This window comes from Aquila chrysaetos, chromosome Z, assembly GCF_900496995.4.
Source record: "Aquila chrysaetos chrysaetos chromosome Z, bAquChr1.4, whole genome shotgun sequence".
NCBI lineage: Eukaryota > Metazoa > Chordata > Aves > Accipitriformes > Accipitridae > Aquila > Aquila chrysaetos.
In genome coordinates this window covers 214,091-232,682 of record NC_044030.1, presented here as the reverse complement: position 1 = coordinate 232,682, position 18,592 = coordinate 214,091, and the positions used below count along the sequence as shown (strand labels likewise).

At 44.7% G+C, this 18,592-nt stretch overlaps 1 protein-coding gene across 10 annotated transcripts; it reads right to left on the bottom strand.

Annotated features, from left to right (window-relative positions):
- On the bottom strand, positions 1-18,435 carry ZBTB5 (zinc finger and BTB domain containing 5). Of its 10 annotated transcripts, none has more exons than XM_041120841.1 (3): positions 18,269-18,435; positions 10,121-14,559; positions 1-4,964 (listed from the first exon to the last, which is right to left on the bottom strand). In XM_041120841.1, coding segments are annotated over exons 2-3 (2,031 nt in total). In that variant the 5' UTR covers positions 10,123-14,559; positions 18,269-18,435; the 3' UTR covers positions 1-2,935. The 10 variants fall into 10 exon arrangements, with proteins under 10 accessions (XP_040976775.1, XP_029859447.1, XP_029859451.1 ...); XM_030003587.2 differs by having other exon boundaries at positions 10,121-10,494; XM_030003591.2 differs by lacking the exon at positions 10,121-14,559 and adding an exon at positions 9,329-9,457.
- Between the last annotated feature and the right edge of the window lie 157 nt (positions 18,436-18,592).

Genomic DNA, 18,592 nt, shown 5'->3' with positions numbered 1-18,592 from the left:
GCACAAAAATGTAGGGTTTATTTTCAGATGTTTCATAATATTAACACACTGACATCTTCACATGAGATCTCACTGTAGCATTTGTGAAGTTAAATTTTGAACAAAAGTCAGGGTGACAAGTTTTTTGACAATGTTACCAGGCTTTGAGATGAGATACTCTCATTTTACAGTAGGGGATAGCTAAGTGGATATACCATTCTGAGATATTGCTTCATACTGGAAGACTAGGAAAACAACAAGCTGACCACAGGCTCCTGTGTTTGCAGTGTGCTCCTCCAGGTGCACCAAATGCCAATGATAATTAAATTTAAATTTGCTACTTCCAAAAATGCTCCAATTTTTTTCTTAAACAAAGAAGACAGAAGTCCTCCTGCACAAGGATTGATATGTCACAATGACATTAAAATTTTTATAAAAACAGATCAAAAGTACAGTTAAATATGTTTATCTGCTCATATTAGTTCTTAATTACTCTGATCTCCTCACATAGATGCTTTATTCTTATGCGTCATAAGAATTCAAGGAATTCAGATGTGCTATAGGAAACAGATGGAAAATGTAAAAAAACCCCTATTTTAAAAACACTAGAAATGCAAGGAAGATGAAACAACCAGGACATTACTAATAAGGCAACACAAGAAAATATTAAAGTACAAAATACTGCATTTTATTGATGTTTCAGTGAGATTGTTTAGTATATAGCTCAATGCTGTTAGTCCCCTGATATCAAAATTATTATCAAACAAAAATGGCATATCCTACTGCTTTAAAAAATGCAACATATTTCCTTAATGCTTATAAAATCAAGAGCCGGAAATATGATCATTAAATAAATCCTATAACAAAATCTTAACATTTTAAAGGAATTAATCCAATCATTCACTATGTTTCCACGTTCCTATTTACCTTGGATACTCAAGGTGCAAATGACACGTTGACAGACATTTGGCTTTTTTTTTTTTTTTTTTTTTTTTTAATGTGAAGCAGTGTAATTAGAGATGAAGACATGTTTCTTCATTAGCAGACTACTGTTTCACATAAAGCCAAGTACAGAAAGATTTCCATGTTTCCTTTGGTCTGACAATGACTGTTTGGTTTCTGTGCTTCAACAGTTTTGATAGTTCATCCTGCTAAATGACCTACAGGTCTGTGGATTAGTATTTTAATTTTCAGTTTATTAGAATGTAAGTCCAAGATGTTTAAGAAGGCTAACTGTTTGGTAGCACAAACTCCGTAAAAACTTCTGAATATCATCACACAGGATACATTTGCTATACAGAATAAAATAAGAGGGGAAGGTTTGCAAACTTTTTTTATATTAACGGAAAGCTGTTGCTCTGTGACTTAGATAGCAGGAAATGCAAATCCTCTGTCTCTCCTGAGCAGAATGGACATGCTGTAGCCCTGACCCAGCTCCTACACGGCAGAGCAACATTTATCAGCAGAAGTGCTCCAAAATTTTATTTAGAAACCTAATATGCTGAACACCAGTAGTTAGTTCATGTGCATCTTTAACAAAGAAAAAGAGACTGCAGACTGTATTAGTTACAATGGTATCAAAGAAAAGGAAATTAAAACAAGATTTACATGATTCACTTGGAGAATAACTATCACTGAATTTCTGCTATACAAAGTGTACAGTGCTATTTTTAAAAATTAAATTTATGCTAGATTTTTTAAATTTATGTGGAAAAGTACATTTATGACACTACTTTAAGTGGAAGGACTGGATTTGACAACTACATTTTATAGAGAGACATAAATAAATATGGCAAATGAGGATCATTCCTGACTGGTTTGATCTGAGGAACAATCCATAGTTGTGAAGGAAAGTAAGTAAGGTGAACAGAGGAGGAAATTAAAGCCTGAAGATAAGAGTGTCAGAAAAGGACAATATGCTTATGCAACAATGGGGATCAGATTGACTATCAGCATCTGGAAACAGCAAGAGACTACCTTATGCAGTAAAAAAAGCCATCACAAATTCTCTCTCTCTTTCAAAAAACCAAAGCAGACAAAGACAAGCTCTTTTCAGACTTCTGTGTATATAGAATTTCAACGTAGGAGATACAAATTGGTTAAAATACTGCTAAGAATAGCACGAACAAGAAACAGTACTTCACTTATCACTTAATACAAGTTTCTACAGAAAAAAATCAGTCAAACATCCAGATCTTGCTGTATTCAAAGTATATATACATCTGGCAGTCCAAAAGTTACTTGTCTCAGATTTAACTTAAGCACCTTCATCACACAGTGTCCTTTACTACAAAACAGCCAAACATACATTCATAACCCTAAAACTATTTTTATAATTAGCATATTTTAAACGATTATGTCAGACAGGTGCACCCAAAGTTGTTTTTCTCTTTTAAAGACACGCAGTCTGCGTTAGTTACAGTAAACAGCTCTTGCATTACTGTCCATACATAATGCAGCAACTTGTTTTACAGGTCATTTATTTAAATGCTTTCACTTTTACAAAATACTTTAGAAAAAAAAAAAAAGAGGAAATTTGCACTTCAGTTTCTCATTTTTGAAACGTGCTACTTCATGAGATAACTACGCTCTCACCCCTCTGCCCTGCAAAGGAACTGCTTAGTTTTAGGGATTGTATCCCCATCAGCCCAAGGCCTGAACGTACATCATAGTAACACTTCACACAGCTACAATGCGACTTCTGAGGATCTCCAACTTCTTCGCTTACAGCTGTTTAAGCCTCACAACACCCCTGTGAGGTAGGTACAGTAATATCCCCAATTGACAGAACCAAGACTTTTGTGTGTGTGGCACCATCACACGTAAGTGTTCACAGACCAACAAGAGCAGCCTCTGAGCCTGCAGCCTTGAAGAAAATAGTGTTCATGCTCCTGTGGTGCTTCAGGGAGCTAGACATCTGCACTGGCATTCTCCTTCAGGTGCCGGGTGGAGAAGGTTAAAGCAAAGTGCTAGGCAGATTGCTGCTCTGCCACCGCAGGCAGGTTGTCTTGGAGTGTTTATACAGGTGGCTGGACTGGCTGAACCGCTTGCCACACTTCAGGCAGGCGTAAGGCTTTTCTCCCGTGTGGACACGGATGTGTTTCTTGCAGTCTGTCAAGGTCAAAAACGTCTTGCAGCAGATCTTGCAGGCATACTTGCGTGCGCCTTCTACAACCAAGACGTTGTGCTCAGATAAGGCCTTCTTGCATTTTGAAAGGACATCTGCAGATGCCCTTGTCAGCTGTGGTGGACCAGGTTGTGATGGATGCCCGTTTTCAAAAGAAGTGGTCCCGTTCATGATCAGCTGGGAACTGGATGAGTTATCTTGCAGCTGGGAGCTCCTGACAGAGGTCACCACAGGCATTTTGGGAGCTATGCGGCGGTAGCCAGGAAAGCTGCTAGCTCCACCTCTGACTGAGCTCATCATTGCCCTTGACAGGGAGTGCAAGCCCAAGCCCGACCGTGGAAAATCCATGCCAAACTGTTCCGCTGCCCGGTACCCAGAAGTCTGTACGCAGGGGAGACCCATCACGTCCTGCATTGGTCTAACAAAATGAGAATCTGCAGGCTCACTAAACGGATTCTCAACATGAGAGACGGTGGCAGATGAATGGCCACCAGCTGGCCCCGACTCTGGACTCATGAGATAAGAAGCATCACTGTCCATCCTGCAGTCACTGGTGGTATTTGGAATGTTGTCATCACTGTTTTGACTAGCACCGAAACCACCACCTCTGCTTTTATTTAGAAAATTTGAGATACTGAAAGCAGATTTGTGTTCCAGGTTATTTGACACCTCCATAATATGGATGTCTCCCACCCTATCAGTACTAGACTGTGGGTCAGAAAAGCTCCGATCACTGCTCTCGGGACTCAGTTCTATCTTCTCTGCACTCACTACTCCTCCTTCCACTTCAACAGACTCGCTGCCCTCCGCTTGGGAAGTGACATCGCTCACCTCGTCTTGAGGCTCTGGAGAACTCAAGGGTTCAGACTTCACCACCACCCTCATGTGCTCTTTTTCATTCAGACTGACCTCTGGATTCTCACATGGGAAGTTGTTCTTCTCAGAAGCAGCATCCTGGTCAAAGCTGGTTTCCACCTGCGTTGCCTGGGATGCCATGGACATTTGTGAAATGTTTCCTCCGCTGTTGTCAGACTGGCTGGGCACTTGAGCATCTTCCTGAGCACTGAAAGACTGATCAAACATAATAGTATTATCCTCCTGGTTATCAGCAACAGCATCGGCCTTAGAGTTGTCCACAATCTTCAGTGAATCTGGCGAGAAGAAATCTTCCCGTGAATGAACTACTGACTGCCCGCTCTCTGCAGCCACATCAGAAACAGACTCATCCATGGTAGGCCTGATGCGCTGTCTGGCCCGATCTTCAGAAGACTGTTTACGTTTGTGGAGACGACGGATAGGAAAAGTAGTGCGCTGCTCGATGTTACTTCTCATCGAGGAGCTCATAGTATTTGGTTGTTCCTCTGTGTTCTGAGTGGAATTTAAGGCAGAGCTCACGATGCTCAGTCCAAGCTGCTGGAGCATGAAAGACCTCTGCATGCGTGCATTTTGCTCTTGAACTCTATCACTCGGTGGAGACATCGGCAGCGTCCTGGTAGTAAGGTAGTGTTTGCAGGCTTTAACAACAGAGTTCAAATGCAAGTGAGAAGCAGCCAGCAAGACATCCATAACATTGCTCTCCCCAAGCATTAGTGTGGAAGTATACATCATGTCTATCAGAGCAGCAAAAGCTTCTGCTGTCACCACTTCGCTGTCCAGCTGAATCATATTCATAGTCTGATCTCCTTCCGCTACAGTAAATAGAGCTCGGAAATGTGTGCTACATGCTGCCAAAACAGAGCGATGGGCTTTGAAATGCCTGTTTCCCACCACAATGACACAGTCACAAAGCTGGCCATGAAGCCTCTGGTAGTTTAGCTGCTGAAAGATTTGCTCAAAGTGTCCTGGAAAATCCATGATCCTATAAAACAAAACAGAAGAAACTATAATATTAAAAACGGCTGAAGTCCTGGTCAGATCAAAGCGAAACCAGGTTTAAAAATGAAAGATGACAGCTGAAAGACAGATGAACAATAACTGATCTTAATTTACCACTGCCACATTGGTACTGTATCAAAGCTGGCAATCTTGCAGAGCAGGATGTGGAAGAAAATACAGGTTCTGCCATGGAGCTGACCTAGTGTAACAGCCACCTCAGCATCAGACATGTCACAGGCAGCTCTGCTGCAAACTGAATAACACAGGTCATTTCACCTCTGTTAACTTCTGTCCAAACTCAAACACACTCTTTAGTAGAACATTTAATCCTGGTTTTTAAAAAAAATCTAACTGTGAATAATCTACTGCAACCTTTGATAAATTGCTCACGTTATTAGATAACCTCCCACTGAAAAGTCTGAACTTTAATTCTCATCTCATTTAATCCAGCTTCACCTTCTGCAAATGACTTTCTGCACAGCTTCTCAGCTACTGTGCAGAACTGTCATTCGAGTATCTGCTTTCAACATAGAAACACAGAAAAGAGTTAATGGAAAAGAAGGGAGACACTTCTGCACTGGAACAAGTGGTCAGCTCTTATCTCAAGCTGCCACCTTTAGCTATCAGAAGTGCAATACAGTTTTCTTATTCACTATAGTTTATCAGCTGGGATGTACTGAAAGTCTTCTGTTTTTCTCACAAAATAAATAAAATGGTAGTAAGATAGAAAAGTTTGCCAACTATAAGAGCCATCTCTCTACTTGCTATTCCTTATAAACCTTCTTGGTCCATAAGGAAGTTATAGGAAGCTTTTGACAAAATGGTGCACTACTCAACAAGACAACTAGACAAACTCAGGGGTGTTTTCTTCTTAAATTTCCATTAACATAATGTAAGTAAAATCTTTAGTAGACTCACCTAAAGACTAAATAGGTGACTTTTGGCGATATATCTATTTTTTCTCATGACAAATCAAAAAGTATAAGATTTGGGGAACAGAAAGGTTGCATGTATAGGACATACACACATTTTTGTGTTCACGTTTATTTTTCAATAGCAGTACCACAGTATCATGTGATGCACGAAGACTGTAAAGCAGCTAAAATAAAAGGTCACACAGAAAGAATTATACTTTTGAAGAGGGATCAAATATGAGTCTGCCGATTTAGAAATTCTGTCCTCAAATGCACACATGTTGTGAACAAACCATATGCTGCATTTGCATATGTGCACCATCACAAGCTACATGAGTAAGTTGCATACAAAGCTTCCCATAGTCACATTTGACCAGTAAAGTTTGCTCAGAAATAATGTTTGTATTTCAAACTCTTTGCAGGTGTCTCACTTTATGCAATGACTTTGCTCAGAAGGTATGCTCAGGCCAGAGACAGCAGCTGCCAAGAATACCCATTCATTCAGAGGAAAATGGGTACAGCTGTTGATGTAGATTGTTAATTGCTTTGGAATTTTGTTCACCTGGATGGACAGAGATTAACTATTTACTTGGAAGGATCAGCAGAAAAAGCAAAACCTCACATATGCAAAGAGCAACTCCTGAGATCGCAGGCATGGAGGAACAGTGGCACGCGGCCACAAAAGCTCCCTCAGCCTGCAGCAGCTCAAAGCTCTGTGCTCTCGTTCGCTGCAAGGCAGAAGGCAGTAAGGGAGGCAGGGCAGACTGGGGACTACCATCTTCAAGACACACACTGCTGTAAAACCATGCTGGTAAAGGTCAAAAAGCCAAACAATACACAGAAGATCACTGATGGATTTACACGCTTACACATACGTAAGCAGGCAGCTGTAGAATTATAAAGATCTGTGGGCTTCCGGCAGCAGCTCAGCTTAAACTAGGAAAGTACATCTGCAATGTTCCCCAGCCTTGGATTATCACCATTAACATGTCAAGGGAAAGTGGAAGGGTTCTTGATTCTCTTTTATAAAGAATACACTTTTTTTTAATTAGTTCAGGAGCCATTCTGCAAGCAGCATGAGATGAAGGAAATGAAGTTAACACATGCTCTGTGTGCCCTCACTCCCTGCACAATAACCCTGCTTGCTCCCACTCCACACCCCATCAGACCAAATCCCCCCAGATCCCAGAGGAAGCTCAGGCTGGGCCTGGGGCTGAGCGAGGTTTCCCAGTCGTACCATCCACTGGCAGAGCAGAACAAGCACGAGCTGAACACGTGGTGGGTTCTCCATCCAGCGAGGGTACAAACCTACGCCTGCCTTTTCTATTAGGCCCACAGCTATAAACCATGTTGGACTTAAAATAGTAGTCTCATCAGTCAAACTTGCCAGTGTCTCCAAGAGTTATGGAAGGGATGGGCAGAGTAATTATGTTCTATAACACTTTTTGTCATTAAATAACAAAGTTCTGCATTGTCAGGGAGACTACAGACAGCTACAGGGTAGGGAGGCCCTAGATGCAGATGCTCTCAGTTTTTAGCCTGTCTTGAGGCTACTATGGACACTAGTGTGTGATGAACAGCTACCGTTTTCTGATTCCCAGGCTTAGGAAATCCCTTAGGGGCAACCTGGACAAACAAATGGACCTGCTCAAATCTGCGGCTTTTGCTGCACTTGGACTAACATTGTGCGACATAAAAGAAAAGGAAATGGTAGTACAGTAGGCAAAGAGATCTGAATTCATGCCAGAAGAGGTGGCAAACTAACATAAAAGCACAAAGACTAAAACCATTAGGTCACAAAAAATCTCAGTAAACAGCCCCTGCCTGCCTCAGCTGCCAGGTTGGAGCTAATCTAAGAGCAGCTGCTGTTCTCCAGCCGAGAGGCAGCTGGCATTCACCCACCTCCTCCTTCTCTAAGGCACATGACATACACTTTGCAGGTCTTTGCTGGAGAAAGATTTTACCACCTAGTCCGTGGACAAAGAATCTTGCCCCTCTCCAAAGGATACAGGATGGCAAAGAACCACAGTTTTACCTAAATGCTGAAAAGCCAAAAATTCTGCTGGCAAAAAATCTGTTGCCTCCAACCGTAATTGGTTCCTGTGTATTTTAAAAAGAAGAAATAAATAAATTACACTTCATGCCTTCCAGCAATGGTGAGGGTCCAGGCTTATTGACAGCATTCAAAAATCCCCTAATTTGGCAGCACTAAGGCTACAATTCCTGAATGCCTGAAATAAGCACCGTAATGAGATTTAATTGAGCACTGTGTCACAGTCCTCCTTATCTCTATAAATGAAGTTATGTAATAAAACAGAAGAATTTGATTTTGCCCCTTTTTTAAATAAGAAATAGGAATACAGATGATAGGTGATTTTATTTATCTTTCACTAAGAATGTGTATTTGACAGTAAAAATAAGATGACATTTTCAAACAAAAAAATGTTAAACAAGACAAACTTTGGAATTGCATGGTTTTTATTCCTACATGTTTTCTCCAAGAGAAGTATAACACAAGGAGAAGTGAGGAGATGCTTCCTGGTGGTTGGAGGAGGAGGGAGGAACAAAGGAGCAGACCCTGAAACTCACTGACCTCAGGCAGTGGGACAAAAGGAAGACAGGGAGCCTGTGACAAGAGCCACAGGTCCCAGCAGGAAGTGTCTGGAATGTGGCAGAGGCCAAGGCTGCTTTGTGAGCAGTGCTGCTACATCGCTGTGTTGCCTTTTCTGCTCAGGCACACCTGGTTAAACTCATGCCCTGCTTTGTCCCAGAAAGCACCGTGCAGGGACAATCTCCTCTGTAAGGGAAGTTCCCCTCCAGCCAGGCATCTCTGGAAAGTTGAGAGGGGATTGCCAAACAATTCTTCATTTATCTTCTTTTGCTCGCCTCTGAGATGGGCCAAGTGTTATGCCAGAGCTAATGCTCTATCCTTAGCTTCACGGGACTAAAACACAGGATCTAGGGGGCATTTGGAGAGAGGGGGAGGAGATGGGGGCAGGGGGGCAACAGTTGCCAGAGCAACAAAGAAACTCTCGCTCCATTTAGAGTAGCATCACTATAGCATCAGCGTGCTCTTGGGGGGCCTGGATGTTTGTCGACCTTCTTTTCACTTTACTCCCCAGTCAAGAGTGACAGCTCCAAGGAACCATTTCACAGTTCTACGACTATATGCAGGGCTAATCTGCACAGTGTAAAACACTACAGCTCACTGGCAGACACCCTGGAAAATGCCAGGCACCTACCGCACCAGGAGAGGCAAAGGATCTCCTTTCCCTGCGGACCAGAACTAGATGACACCTTGGTATTAACTATAGTGACTTTCCAAAATGCAGCAGTGCTGAACTGTTAGTACCACCACCTACAAAGGCAGCTAACATGGGAGCACTTTGTTGTGCCCCACCTGCAAACAAGAACAAAATCGTTCCACTTGTACCTTTTTTTCAGAAAGCACAGGGCCCAGCAGAGACTGCTCCAGCTTCGAGGGTTGTCAGAAGCAAGCTGTTCACAAGCACCCAAACAGTTCCCAATCTGTGCACTGCTTTAGGTCATTTTACGAAACGCACTGTAGAAGATAAAAAATACTTGAGAGCTCATGCATTGCCTTTATCAAGCCAATCCCAGCAGGTGGTGTACTTCAGCAGGGTATGTAATAACGCATTCAAACCAATGCCCAGAGAAGACTGGAGGTGGAAAACACCAAACAACATGAGGACAGGGTCTCACATCAGTAAAAAGATTGAGCTGGACTCCAGAAAGGAAGATGGGTTACAGCGATGGTCCAAGGTATTTCTGCCCAGGCAGCAATATGTATTTGAACTACAGAAAACAGGCAAGAGTCATTGTTTTGAGCAATGATTTGGGATTTCAGAATTCAGAGAGAGTCCTTGCTTACAGTCACCAAAAGTGATTGCATCCTTCGTGCACCTCGAACAAGACAAACCCCAGTTTTGCTTCAAGTAACATTAATTTGGCTTGGTATTTAACTTTTACTACACCGTAAGGGCTAAAGTCCTTGAACCAGAATGAACAAACACAGACCCCACAGTGAAGTTGAGATCTCATACAAGATCAACTGAAAATTATAAAACTCGATTTCAGTTGTATATACTGCATACTACCCACATACCACGTTCGGTGACATACCAGCTACTTCAGGTTACTAAATACATGCAATGCATCTAAGTCGACACCAAAATATATGAGTGGCGTATTTCTGGATACGCACATTCAGTCTGTCTTCCCCTCCTGCTTCAGTGATACCTCGCCTTTCAGCAACAGCTAGCCGTAAGGACTCCCCTGAACCACCCGTGGGCTGCACATCCCCATCATTCCCCTACCAAATGACCCAACATCTCCAGCATCTGATGGGTGGCATCCCATCACATGGTGTGTGAATGCCTATTCAGATGATGGACAGTGATGCTCCCAACTGAATAGCAAGTGGTTTCAGTAGCCAGTCTCTGCAGCCTTCAGGAGGCTCACAGCCAGCTCCAGTTCACATCCTGGGAACCCAGGGAATGTTAGATGAAATCTTCCGCTGAATCAGAACTAGTCAGTGGGACATCAGTGGTACAAACAGCAGACACTGAGTCCAGCAGCCTTTTGGAGAGCAGCAGGAAAGATAACAGCTTAGCTTTATAATCAAACAAATGACCACAAGCGAAAAGAAAATATACCAAATTGTTTAGCTGCAAGTAGTTTTACTATAAATACAAATAGTCAGAGCCAGGAAAGTTCTAAGGGCAAGCAATGAAGAACCATCTACAAAATCCTGACTGGAAAACAACTGTTCTGCATGTCCATGGACTAAGGCCTATGAAATGAAACCAGCAGGGTCAGAATCAAAGAAACACTCCTTCACATAACGCAGTAAAGCTATAGAACTCCCTGCCGTGGGCAAGTACACATGAATTCAACAGCCATTACATAGATTCATCAAAAAAACACAACAATTGAGAGCTATTAAATATTCAGATGCCACTTCTACCTGGGGAAGGCACTAAACCACAGGTCACTGGAGGTGTACTTTTATATGCACTTACCTCTCTGACTTTCAATTTTACAGCTTGCTTTGGTATTTTCAGAAGACTTTTAGGAGAACTATGGATTTTTTTAATGTAAGATTGATTTAATAGAAATTAGTAAGGAAGCATTTTCTCCCTGGCATTTTGATTACACGCTTAAAAAGATAATTAACCTTTGAATAGAAAGTGTGCTCAGTAGATATTTAAATACTTAACTTGCCTCTTCACTGCTAGAGGAAAACATATCACAGCAGATCCAACAGCCCAAGAGAGGCAAGGCTGCTCCTGCTAAACATCCCCACGCCCCAGCAGGAGAATGGGAGAAGATGCATTCGCAGCAGGCTCCAGTGCACAGAGCACACGTATATGCAACGAGAGACACTCGGCACTCACACAAACACAGGTAGCACCAGAGGCCTCGTCCTGCTCTCTCTGGCTGTGCAAGATGGAAGTCCACCAGCAAGAACAGGCATACAGGCGTACAAGGCGGACCCCTCCAGCAGCTGGCTCTCCCAGTAGCTGTCCCCTGGGTCCCAGTCTCCCCATCCCCAGTCTGCAGACATACGAGTCCCTGAGGCCACAGCCTGGCTCCAGTTGCTAGTACAGACTGTCACAGGTACATGGAGCCAACTGGGACTCCCCTGGTCCCACATCTGACCCTGCCATGTTCTTGCCCCTATAGACACAGGCACTCTCACACCAGAGCTGCCCTTAGGGACCCACAGACCCCCTTGCTTCCAGGTCACTTCACTAGCTCACGCAGTTGATCTTCACTCACCCGCGCTTGCTCCAATGTGCCCTGTGGCTGCACTCACACCAACCAGAGAGCCCTCACCCAGGACAGAGCCAAAATGGAATTTAATAAGGAGCAGGACACACTGCGCTGATCAGGTGCAGGGCATGGCCAGGCAAGCACAGTGACCAGCCAACTGCCTACATGCAGCCAGTCCTTTTCATCCCCTTACCCCTCTATATTTCAACACTTGTTCCGCCCCAAATCCCCTAAACTCCTCCTTTGCCCCACTTTTGGTTCCTCCCCTAAACATCACATAGTAAGTCCTGTGGGATCCCAAACTGGCTTTCCCCTGCAGCCCACGTGTCCCAGCAGTGGGCAGCAACACCCTTAATATGACGGGACACTGGGCAGAGGCTTTGCTGGGACTGCCCTGGAGAGGGTGCTCATTTCTCGGGGTCCTTGGTTTGGGTTCCCACCTGTGCCCCTGTGCTCCTCTGGGGCTGCACAGATGGGCCTGTGATGGGCTGGCTCCAGGGAAAGGCTTGGAAGCAGCCTCGCAGGGTACTGTTTGGGCTCCCCCTCCTGCCATTGCCTCTCCAGGCTCCCTTGGGGCTGTGCAGAGGAGCTTGATCACGTAACCAAACATTCACGGTGACACATAGTAAAATATTCCTCATATATGTGGATGAAGATAAGGCTTCAATTTCTTAAACTAAGCCTTTCATATTCAGAAAGCATCAGGATTAAAAATACCTAATCGGGAGGCTGATGTGCAAGTGTTTTGGAATTCTAGGAAAAAAGACCTACAATTTACAATGACACAGCCAGTTTATTAATTTCCCATTGGCTATTAACCTCAGAGTCTCTGTCAACTCCAACCAAATTAAACAAAAAGAAGATGAGATACTGAATTCCCACATTTTTTGTTGAAGTTCGTGTCTGGTTACAGAAGAAGCCAAATTTATAAGGACTACTTCTCACAGAGTCATAATTAATTCCCTTATTCTCTTAAACAACACAAAACACCCAAAACCAAAACAAGCCAGCTGGCCAGTCTGCACACACAGCTACGAATGAGGCATTCATGCAGCCATCTACCCAGTCAGGCAGGTAGGAAACACAAGGGACAGCTGGTAACGATCACGTAGCAGGAGAAGGGACACTATGGATTTTTCCACAGGAATTCAGGTTTTATTAGCACATATTTCTACTACTCGTAATGGTAATAATTTCTTCATACGGTTTCTTTCTATTTCTTGAATGATTACCATTGATAATACTATGTAGACTTACAGCCCCTTTTTCCATCAAATCCCTCTGCTCTAATACTTAAGCGGCAGCAAGATGGGACAAAGCAAGTACACTGGCACTGAAACTACTGCAGAATCAAAAACTCTTCTCTTGCTTCTCTGAAAAAAAGTTAAAGTTAACTCACTATAAAATAGCGTGAAAAATAAGGAACCTGAATAATGATCTATGTAAAATTTTATTACTATGTCCAATAATAAAGGACACAGTTTAGATTACACTGCAATCCTGAGCCACTGTCAAGCAAACATACATAGTCAAAAAAAAAAAAAGCAACCTCAAGTTCCCCCTAAAGAAGCTTTTAAAAATTTTGCAAAGCAATTGATTTTGTTACTAAAACCAACAACAAAAGCTGCCTCAACTATATCATTCAGCAGAACAGTATCAGAATAAATCTCACATACCAATACACTACTGAAAACTTTAGAGTAGGTACTTGTTTTTTTCCTTATCAGATAAATGAAGGACAATTTATTACTTGCACCTCAAACCCCATTCCCAACAATCTGTATTTAAATGCATTTTATATTCTAGGTACCAAGCCTGCAGGAATCCCTGGCATATAGCCAAAACTTGAAAGTGTGCCAATATAAGATTAATAACTGTTTGCCTTTTAGCTTAAATTACATTTTACAAAAGATTGTAATACACTTGTACTGTGCTTAACCATTGTGCTTGAAATAATACATCTCATAAAAAGCTCCCCTGAAGCCTGAAATACAAACATAAATCTAGATAGGAGTCAGTGATACAAGTGTTATTTCAGAAAACACTTTGTACTACCAGTTTTGTTGGTTTTTTAGCAAGTCAGCAGGACGGTGGGAGGGTAGAGGCAGGACGAAATGGAAGTCTTCACTTTCTTTGACATCTTCGGCAAGTTTTGACTCTTTGAAACATGGAGGGTGTGTGTTCTCTGCTCTGAGAGTGTTTTCAAGTTTAGCATATGGTGGAATTTTAGTTAACAGTAGTTGAAATGATTTCTGGATTTGCCCCATACAACTGAAGTATACTCCACTGTTATATCCCTTCCGTGTATGCAACAATACGATGAGTGCCAGCCATGAAAGGCATTTTTGTGCGTGCGTGTGTGTGTGAGACTTTCATGACTGACAGTTGAGCTTACAACATCTGATTTGAGGTGTTTCCTTAGCCAGGTTTTATATACAGTTCAACTCACACAGTTTATCTTCCTGCTGTCAGCGAAGATGAATTACAACTTGCCTAAGAATCAGAAAGGATAAACTGCATTGCAAACACTGCTGCTGGTTGCATCAGCCTTCCAGAGAAGAGTAAGAGATTAGGATATGGCTTAGTATTTTCTGATCATCTGAAAGGTACTGCATAATAGACAGTCCAACCCATGGCAACACCAACTCATTAACAAACAGTAACAGCACAGCCTGCCAACTGCAAAGAGCATCTTTGAAAGGAGCAACAAAAAGCTTCCTAAAAAAAAAGGCTAGGTTTTTCTTAGACACTCTTAGTTATCTGAAGAAACAGATACTACCTGTGACATGGCCATCCTCCTGCTTACTGATGTTTCCACCTCACCTCCTCCCAGCCCTGTGATTCATCTCTCGGTCTCTCAGTTGGATCCTGCAGCACAGTGTGATACTTCAGAGGAAGACACGCAGGAGGAGACTGAAATGTGACACTCCTGCATTTTGATGTGCCATCTCAGCTTGTCACCAGGGGGGGTCTTTGTTGTGATTCTACTGTTTAACACACCTGTACTGCTGCATATTCTGAACAGACTGAACACTGTTGCCTTGTAATTCCTGGCTAACCCCTTCATTGTTTGGCCTTGAAGGTCAGTACCATAGCTTTCACAGGCGTCAGTCTCTCTCAGAAGACTTGACTATGGTTTTCTGGTCAACTTACAAAAGCACAGTGTTTTCTTGGTATCAATAGGAAACAGGAAAAGAAGATCATGGATTCTATTCTTGATCTTAGGAAGCTATAAAACTGTATCTAGATAGGAGAAAACGGCTGTTCCCATGAGCACAACAGTTTTTTAGGCATTGCACAGTGAAACACCTGAGGAAAGCTGTTTGGGCAGTATCACTATTTGATTTATTTACAAAGGGAAAAGCAGAGAATGCTGCTATACAGAACTGCCAGTAAAGCCATTTAAGGGCATGGGAAGACAAACTGCCATCAGTGAGGATTGATCTGAACTCACCGTTACATTACCAGTTCAGAAAACCTCTCCTGAGGTTCATGGTACCACGACAGTCTCTGTCACTGCCATCGTCCTTCCACAAGAATGCCCAATGCTGCAAAGGAAACTCAGTTGCCAGCTTCTCCTGCCTACCATCACCCCCAGTTCATGAATCAAACCACAAACACCGCTCAGAACCAAAGGTCTACAGGCAAGGATCCCACAGGAAAGGGCAGGCACAGACAGCTCGGTGCCGGCATGATGTCTTCTTGCTCAATATGGCAATCATTTCTAAATCTAGCTCAACTTCACTGTTTACCAGAGATTCAAGAATTTTAAACAATGCCATCCAACCACCTTCCTTGGTGATTCCTTTGCCTAAGCTTTTAACCCCAATGAAACTAGGGTTAACTGTATAATGAATAAATCTACTTTTGCCAGGAAATGGTTTAGATTGAAGCAACACCACCGCCACAACAATGGATTATTAGTATTACACATCTTCAGCCTAAGCAAATAACTATGTCCACATAACTGATTCAGCAGATTACTACTGTATTTCAAATGAGAACTGCTGAATTGTCTGCTTCTGATCTTCCAAAACTCATTTCAAAAACTCATCTTCTAACATTATTTTACCCTCAGAAGGGAAAAAAATCTACATGGATGTACTGCACAGTTCTGTCTATTTTGGCATTGTGGTGGGTTGATCAGACACCCACCCAGCTGCTCTCTCACCCCCCCCCCCCCCTCAGTAAGATGGGGGAGAAAGTAAGATGAAAAGCTTGTGGGCTGAAGTAAGGACAGGGAGATCATTCACCAACCACCATCCGAAACACTCGACTTTGAGCAGATTAATTTAATTTACTGCCAATAAATAACAGAGTAGGATAGAAAGAAAGAAGAATAAAACTAAAAACACCTTCCCCCACCTCTCTTCCTTCTCCCCAGGCTCAGCTTCACTCCCAACTCTTCTGTCTCCTCTCCCCAAGCAGCACAGGGGGATAGACAACGGAGGTTGCGGTCAGTTCGTAACACTTCATCTCTGCTGCTCCCTCCTCCTCACACTCTTCCCCTGCTCCAGCATGGGGTCCCTCCCATGGGAGACAGTCCTTCACAAACCTCTCCAACATGGGTCCTTCCCACGGGCTGCAGTTCTTCATGAACTGCTCCAGCGTGGGTCCTTTCCACGGGCTGCAGTTCTTCATGAACTGCTCCAGCGTGGGTCCTTTCCACGGGCTGCAGTCCCTCAGGAGCACACTGCTCCAGCATGGGTTGCCCATGGGGTCACAAGTCCTGCCAGCAAACCTGCTCCAGTGTGGGCTCTCCACGGGCTGCAGCTTCCTCCAGGGCACATCCACCTGCTCCAGCATGGACCTCCCTGGGCTGCAGGGGGACAGCCTGCCTCACCGTGGTCTTCCCCACGGGCTGCAGGGGAATCTCTGCTCCAGTGCCTGCAGCACCTCCCCCGCCTCCTTCTTCACTGACCTGGGCATCTGCAGAGTTGTTTCTCTCACATTTTCTCACTCCTCTCTCCCAGCTGCTGTTGCGCAGTGTTTTCTACCCTTTCTTAAACACATTATCAGAGAGGTGCTATCACCATTGCCAACTGGCTCGGCCTTGGCCAACGGTGGGTCCATCTTGGAGCTGGCTGGAACGGGCTCCATCTGATATGGGGCAGCTTCTGATATCTTCTCACAGAAGCCACCCCTGCAGCCCCCCTGCTACCAAAGCCTCACCACAAAACCCAATAGAAGCATGTACTAATGAAGAATTAAAAAGAACACGTTGCCTTAATTACTGTTTAAAAGTCACACTAGAAGGTAACAATTTACATTATTTGAATGTATTATGCTGAATTAACTGAAGTCCTTCTGAGTAATTTTTGAAAGGTGGAGGAAGAATAAACAGCTTTTTTCAGTTCAAAGATGGTAACTTCCTTCTCTGTTGTCACACAGATACCGCTCCAGGTCTACCTTTTCTGTATAACATGGGTTTACAGCAGAGTTTGCCTTCGTTAGCATGACCATAAGAAAAACCGGCAGCTAGTGAGGTCAATACCACAGAGGTACCACATACATTCCACAGAAGCAGCTGGTGTGCATGCAACTTCTGTATACCAACAGTACATGTAACACCTCTCCACCTGTATGCTGTCCTCCACAAGATGAACTATGACTCAATAGTTACACCAAGTACGAGGAAAGTAAAACCTAATTTATAACTTGTCACCTGAAGGTATGTTTCTCTGAAAATTCCAGAATGTTAAAGTAACTGACAGATAAGAAAGGCTGTTGTTCCTGTGCTCATTCCTGAATGAACTGAAAGGCACTGTTCTGAAGAATGGAGTCATGCCTTTTTTTCTTTTTTACGTTGCCTGGAATATCCAAGTTTTATATCCCCCTCAAAACTCAAGATAGCATCTACAGCTCGTCCCTCCATCATCAGTAGTTAAAAACGCATCCTCGTGTTTTAGTTTTGTGTCTTACGGAGACACCACCGCACGCCCAACGAAAAGGCCCTCCAGGTCACAAGCAGCCTCTCGCGCTCGACAACGCAGCTTCGTCTGTCTTGCCCAGGTCAGAACCAAAGGCTTTTCCAGCAGTCCCGGGGTAGAGGCCAAGCGGCAGCTTCGTTCCACCGGACCCAGGCAGGAAGAACCGCCGCAGGGGCTCCGCGTCCCCGCAGGCCCACGGAAACGTCGAGTTTCCCAGTGGATGGAAACCCCCACCGAGGACGGGGACCGCGTTCCACCCTACGGCTTCTTCTCGAGCGCAACAGAACCGCGTTCCCCAGCCAGCCGCAGTCCTCCACGCCGCCGGTACCGATCTCCATCCGCTCCCCACCGGCAAAACTCCGACGACCGCACTCTCCCCGCAGGCACCGTGACCGGCTCCCCACCCGCCCCTCACCACCTTCCACGCCCGCTCCTCCGTCTCCCGTGGGGCTTCCAAATAACCCGGAGGAGTCACCCGCGGCGGGGACCGGGGAAGGAGCGGACGACCCGGAGCTCTCCGCCCCGCCGGCACAACGTCACCCACCGCCGCCCCGCGCGCCCCCGCCTGCGCGCCCCCGTTCCCGTTCCACCCCCCCCCGCCCCGGCCGCCGCCCGCCGGGCCCGCCGCCACAGCCGCCGCCGCTCACCTACGGTGCGCCGCCCACCACCGCTCTCCGTGCGGGAAGGGCCGCGGCGGGAAGGGAAGGGAAGGGAATGGCCGGTCGCGGCCGTCGTCCTCGGCCCTGCGGCCCCGTCCCCCGCTCCGCCCCTACGGGCCCTGCGCTGCGGCGGCGGCGGCGGCAGGCGCCGGAAGTGATGCCATGGCGCAGTGACCCGCTAGCCAGAAGAGGGCCCGCCCACTGCGCCCGCCAACCAATCGGCGGCCTACGTTACTGAGACGCAGCGGCACGGCCCTATCCTCTCTCCCCCCTCACCCTCCCAACCCCACCACTCCGCAATAAGCACAGCCG

What these genes read in the sequence shown, in the direction of transcription:
- ZBTB5 (XM_030003583.2), bottom strand. Translation starts at nt 5,211, where the DNA reads ATGTCTGATGCTGAGGTGGCTGTTACACTAGGTCAGCTCCATGGCAGA. An exon ending in ACAGTACCAATGTGGCAGTG is followed by an intron (nt 4,965 to 5,095) that starts GTAAATTAAGAT and finishes TTTGTTTTATAG; the next exon opens with GATCATGGATTTTCCAGGAC.